The 6,662-nt window shown below is 29.9% G+C and overlaps 1 protein-coding gene across 2 annotated transcripts in view; it reads right to left on the bottom strand.

Annotated features, from left to right (window-relative positions):
* Positions 1-639: 639 nt before the first annotated feature.
* Positions 640-6,662, bottom strand: part of LOC127118004 (protein ACCELERATED CELL DEATH 6) — a 31,229-nt gene continuing 25,206 nt past the window's right edge. The window contains exons 1-4 of one of the 2 annotated variants that reach the window (XM_051048136.1): positions 3,778-3,825; positions 2,207-3,034; positions 1,581-2,131; positions 640-1,488 (exon numbers count right to left, since the gene is read on the bottom strand). In XM_051048136.1, the coding sequence (XP_050904093.1) occupies positions 796-1,488; positions 1,581-2,131; positions 2,207-3,020 (2,058 nt within the window). In that variant the 5' untranslated portion in view covers positions 3,021-3,034; positions 3,778-3,825 and the 3' untranslated portion in view covers positions 640-795. Of the gene's footprint in view, positions 1,489-1,580; positions 2,132-2,206; positions 3,035-3,777; positions 3,826-6,662 lie in introns of those variants that run through there. The other variant, XM_051048137.1, reaches the window with a different exon arrangement.

Raw genomic sequence — 6,662 nt, 5'->3', positions numbered from 1 at the left:
AATAATGAAGAAAATAGCATTTTTCTAGCTTGGAAATGGTAATTTGATAGGTCTATGACACAGTAATTTGATAGAAAATAGCATTTTCCGCGAAGGATCGTATTTTTTCAGATGCTACACATAGTATATGAGTCTGTTTGTTTTAGCTTTTAAAAATGCCTTTTCTTTATATTTTCAAAAATAGATTTTATAAAACCGTTTTTAAAAAAATTATAAATTTTTATATATTCATTTTTTTTAAATTGAAAGACTAATTTTGACATCCTATAATATAAACATCATTATTAAAGAACAAAACATAGTCGAAATCATAAATTTTTAAAAAAGTGATATTTCAAGAACGATTTTTATGAAAAGCTATTTGAAATAGTTTTGAAATTAAGTGATTTTTTGAAATTTTAATATCCGAAAAAAGACTAAATAAAATGATAAAATAACTAAAATAAAATTTTAAGAATAATTGTTCAAACCAAATGTTCATTTGAAACTTTTATAAAAAAATTATTTATAAATATTTTTTACACATGATTATATTACACTATAAAAATCATTTTAAAAAAAAGACAAAATAATCCGGCTCATATATATTCCATCAATAAATCTAAAGTGGATTATAATATATCACTTCTAAAACCAGCATTGTTATGAATAAATATTTGTTGGCATTTATTGGTAACACAAGAGAAACATACATATTTGCCAAGAGATACACACATATTACAAAGTGGGGATAATTAAAAAAAAGTGAGATGATGAAACCCCAGTAGCCACAATTCACATCAATATTAACCTATACTACCCCCAAGGATTAATGTCTTGATGATTTTTACTCTTAGTACGCGAGGCTAAAAAAACAAAAGGGTAGTGTGAAATGTATCGCAAAAGCTTTATAGTTGATGATGATGGAAGGAAAAGGAGTATGTATAGAAAAACGACAATGATAATAAATATCACTGTCATAACCAAAAACACATTGGCCAACCAACAAAGTTTACTGATGACAGTGTATAGACCAGCCATGAAAGCCAAAGATAATGAAATGAGAGCGATTCCAAGAAGTGGCATCACAATCTTGAGAGTGAAAGTCACCAATTCATTTAATCCAAGTGTTGCCCAAAAGAGTATGACTGTAGCACTAATAGAACTGAACAATGATATTGTGATGAAGATGATAAAAAACTGAAACATTGCATGTTTTAAGTTATGCGCTTCTCCTTCTGCTTCACCTGGAACGGCTAAACATGCTGCTACTGATGTTGTGACTATAAGGGTTGAAACAATTGTGAGGTTTTCTAATCTGTCCTTATATATTTCTGAAGCTTTTTCTTTTTCTTTACTCTCTTTCTCACTTTGTTGGTTTTCTTTAACATGGTTTAAGTTTTTGTCTTTACTTTCATCATTCTTTCTTTGTTTAGATTCAATAGTGGGTCTACCTTTCCTTGAACTTTGCTTTGCTCCCGCAGATTTGAGTGCGGTCCATGAAAGATGCTGTAAATATTACAAACATTAAAAATTGCTAAGTATTTTTATATTATAATTTGTTAGTGTTTGAGAATAATTAAATGAATGATAAAACTTGCCTGTCTCAAAGATGATTTATCAAGCTCGTAATGTGAACTAACAATGTCAAGAGCCGTTTCATTGTTTTTGTTAACCAAATCAAGATCCACCCTTTTGTTATTTTGGTTAACTAAGTAGTATACAATTGTGGGATGCAATGATCTTGCGGCCAAATGCAAAGCGGTATCTCCATTTTTATCTTTTTGATTTATTAGCTTATGATGTTGAGGAATTTCACTTTCTAATATGTAGCGTACTACCTCATATTTTCCATGCTTTGCTGCAATGTGAAGAATATTACGCTCATGTGAAGTGTCAAGCATCTCTGTTGGATCTGGACAATATTGTAACAACTTGTTTACTACTTCCACATGGTCTCCGTAAGATGCTAGATGAATTGGAAAATAGCCATATTTATCTCTTTGAATTGTGCAACATTTACATAATCCAAGTAATAAATCAACACCGTCAAGGTAACCTATAGATGCAGCATAATGAAGAGGAAACCTATCATGTTTATCCATTGAATGGATCCAAGTTGGCTTGTTTTTTATTATCATCCTCAATATTTCTGAAACATAAACATAAATATTAGCTAATATTCTCGTATATTATCATCTAGCTATGTAAATATGTAATTACATACCTTGATTATGAATCATTATTGCTGCTATCAAAGGTGATAATCCCATTCTCGTATTATCATTCCTTCCACACTTTTCTAATATTACTTCAACAACATCTGTGTTTCCATTTTCGACTGCAAGATAAAGTACTGTTTTCTTTTCATGATTAACAATATCTGTCACATATTCATAACAACTATTTGACAATGATTTCCCAGAGCAATCTTCAGTTTTATATTCTTCACAAACTTTGAAAATCATATTCCCAACAATATTTCTCTTGTCACAAAACATTATCTCATGAAACATAGTGTTGCCTTCACCATTCTCTAGTTTCACAAATTTTAATAGATCCTTCATGTTGGACTTGTCATCATAAGCATCTTCCAAACTTTCATTTTGATTGTAATTAAACCATGCTATTTTTATATCATGCCGTTCAAAATTAGTATAACCTTCAAATAGCTTTTTAATGGTTGAGATGCGTCCATTTCTTGCAGCAACATGTAATACACTATCCTTGTTTTTGTTCAATTTGAACAAAAGTTTTGGAGCACGTTCAATTAAAAGAGTAACAATCTCATCATTGCCATTCCAAGCTGCAATATGTAGCACACTGTTTTGCATAGGGGTCTCAATTTCAGTTAGATTACAAGATTCATCTAACAAATTCTTTGGACCTCCATATACCAAGTGATATGCTTCACTAATCAAATTAATTTGATTATCAAATTTGCAACATTTTTCATTGACATGAGTCACTTCAGAGGGTTCTGTTTCAATTTCCAATTCCTTTTCATCCAATGGTTCACTCATAGTCCAATCGTACGGCATTTTCAAATCCCAACCTGTTGATGAAAAGATTGTATATTGAATATTTTCAACCCAAATTTCAACATCTTAATGAATATTTTGATGCAAATTCAAATTTATCTTTTGATTTGTATGATAATACTCATTAAGTTCAACATTGTTATTTGTAAAAATAAAAACATTAAACACTTTTGTTCCGCTAAAGATATTGCCAAGTGCCAACAACACATTATTGAACATATATACTTTTTAACCTTCTTTTGAATTATGTGACTTCGATACGTATGAGGAGATGCTGTAAATTTTAAGCAACCATACAAAGAGTGTTAAAAATTATATTGATAATATTATGGAAAAAATACATTTAACTAAATAAAATCCACACTCTTAATTACTAGATCCCTTGCCTGGAAATTGGATACTTTAAGGAAAAGATAACATTTAAATATGTATTTGATTTATATTAATATACAACTTCATTTCAGTCTGTTTGTCTTGTTTGCTTTTGATTCTTACAAATATATATATGTTATGTTATTTTTAATTATAGTTTTTGTTTTATTAATTAATTGTTATAATATATAGAAGATGCATGAAAAATATAAAATAATTTTATATTGATATAGTATAAGTGAAAAGTATTCCTCTAAGACATTTTAAAATTAGTTATTGCACGACAGTATAAAGTTTTAAGACTAAGTATTGATTTTATGTGTATAACCAGATAATAAAATGCAGAAAATGTAGAGTTATAATGAATTAAAATTAAATGACAAACCAAAATATTCTCTGAACTGCTTCAAGCTCGATCGATCGCTATTGTATATTGGTTGCTACTGATGACCATCAAAAATATATCTATCTATATATACTATTGTAATTGATTCTTTAATGTTCTTTACTTGTGTATGGCCTTTTATTTACTCTCTCTTTTGTTCTAGTTAAGCTTTTCCTCTGCAATTAAAGAACAATTCTTTTCTCTTTTGGCAATAAAAGATATATATCCTCCCTTTCTTCATTAGGAAGGACGAAACAATTTTGCCAACATAATAGTCACCACTGTGACTTTCTTGTGACTGTAACAGGCCAACATCAGTAGAGTTAACAAATTATGTTCATTGCATGAACATATGGTACCCACTGTGCCGTCGTAAGTGGCGATGATGGTGAGAAGGAGGATTGGATTCTAGATAAACACTACTACAAATAATATATTTTACTATAACGATTTCATCCCATGTATTGAAAAACTAAGGTATAATTTATTGACGCGCCATATTTTTTTCTTTTAAAAATATGCTATATATTTCATCTGTTTAAGTTGAAAATCGAGGGTTAAACTAATTCAGGATATATGTTTCAAATCCGAGCAACCTCAGTTATGTTTTTATATCATTAAAAGTTCTGTCTTCCTAAATATTTTATTTTTAATCCAAAAATAAGGCACTTTTCATCTCAATTATGTTTTTCAGTTTTCGTTGATATATATATATATATATATATATATATATATATATATATATATATATATATATAATATATATATATATATATATATATATATATATATATTATATATATATATATATATATATATATATATATATATATATATATATATATATATATATATATATCATCCTCTATAACTTAGTTTGTAGCATATCATCTGTAGCGGTAAATTCATGATCATCAGGCTATGGATAAGCTAGAGATCAAACAACAAAGAATCGCCACCGCGCTTTTATTGTTTCCAAGGGAAAAGGGAAAAAGTACGAACAAAACCCAAAAGTAAGAAGTTTTCAAATCAAAACTAATAAAATGTCAGAGACTACAGGTAAGGGGGTTGGTTACACAGAGGGAAGGTGTTAGCACCCAAAGTGTCCTAGGTACTCCTAGGGAACCATTTTTGTGTGCATATGTACTTGGTATAAAGTGATGTTTACAAACAAATAGAATGGGGGATGAGAAAAGAATTCATTAATTATATTTTTGTGTTTGACAAGACCTTCGGTCTTGTGCCTACGTACCAACATAAAAATGAGGGATCAAAACCTCGTAGTTCGTGATACAAATTTCAAAGTGGATGCATTGCTTTTAACAGAAATTAAGTTTGAAAGGCACAAAGGCCAAAAAATGGTTTGAATGAGTTAGTTCTTTTTGGCTTTTCGAAAGTTTAATTCTAGTATGGTTAAGTCTATTTACAAGTTTGATTTAAGAAAAGAAGTTTGAAAATGCAATGGCATAAGGCCAAAGTTTCTATCCTTTTTGCAAAAGTGGTCAAAGTTTAGAACAAAATAAGTTCAATCAAAGAAGATTTTGAAAAGGAGAGGGAGATATTTTGAAATTAAAGAAATAGGGAGAAGATGAAGAGACTATCATATGTACAAAATTAAAAGTTTATAATTGAAAAGATCTGACCAAATGGGTAGCAATCCAATAGACAAGAATGTCAATAGAAACCCAGAATTCCCTTGGACTTTTAGAATCAAGCAACACACAAATGCACAATTATATTATCTTGAAGAGCAAATGCATCAAATAAATATAGCCACATCCAAGCTTAGCAACTCCATGATCTTCTTCAAATAAGACCCATGTGATAGATGAATTCCACAAGTCACAGGTTCAAAATAATAGATCTTCAAAGATGCCTTCAAATGAATTTTCAAATTGCAAGTACTTGGTTTCACAAAAGTTGGCATTGGCCAAGTCCTTTAGCATAGGAAGGTTTCCTAGATTCTAAGTCCATTTGTCCAAGATCAAGTCAACAGTCCACTCAAAAGTCTTTTAGGGTCTTTTATTGTTATTATGTACATTAATGATCAAAGACCACACAAACAAACAAAGTATACACAAACAAAATATATCACACAATATGGTCCAAGTGGACAAAGTGAAAATTGCATTAACATAAACAATTAGAATGGTATGAATAATGGAAAATGAAATAAAATGCTAAAAGTAAACTGCATTAAAGTAAATGGCTTGAAATTAAGTAGTTAATAGGTTAGAAGTTAGTATTGTTTTGTTTTTGCTTTTTAATTTGAAGTCATTCTTTGGAGAACACTCAACCCACTTATCACAAGCATGGATCCTTGAACCAAGACATCTTCCAAAGGAAGGAAAAAAGGCCAAGTTTCCACACAATACCATGAAAGAGGGGAGACTTACAATCTCACTAATTGGAATGTTATGCCTTTTGTGTCACAAATTTAACGCTATGTTAAGCAATCATAATTGGATTTATGTAGAAGTCACAACTATTTGAGGTCGGGCAATAGAATTTTGGTGTTAATGCATGTTAGAGACATAGTATAATAGACTATGCTCATGAAACATACCACAAAAAAAAAAAGAATATGCAAAAGAGGTGGTCTAATCTCATCCATACTTATGTTGATTTTTCAATCAACTAGCCTTAGGATTTTCAGATATCATAGACCAGATGGAATGAATGAATGAAGAAGGGGAATGAGATGAAATGGTAGGGGAATGGATCAAAACACAAATTGGTCAAAGGAGGACTTTTACCAAATTAATATCATCCATTCATTTTGGGAGATGGAATGTACATTCCATTAATCCCCTAAATCCAATGATATTAATTTGACAAAGTCAAATCAACCTTGACCAAGGCCCAACAACAATAATCAAACTCAA

Source organism: Lathyrus oleraceus, chromosome 2, assembly GCF_024323335.1.
Source record: "Lathyrus oleraceus cultivar Zhongwan6 chromosome 2, CAAS_Psat_ZW6_1.0, whole genome shotgun sequence".
NCBI lineage: Eukaryota > Viridiplantae > Streptophyta > Magnoliopsida > Fabales > Fabaceae > Lathyrus > Lathyrus oleraceus.
Note: the sequence above shows the minus strand (reverse complement) of the source record. Positions and strands in the feature narration are given on the sequence as shown.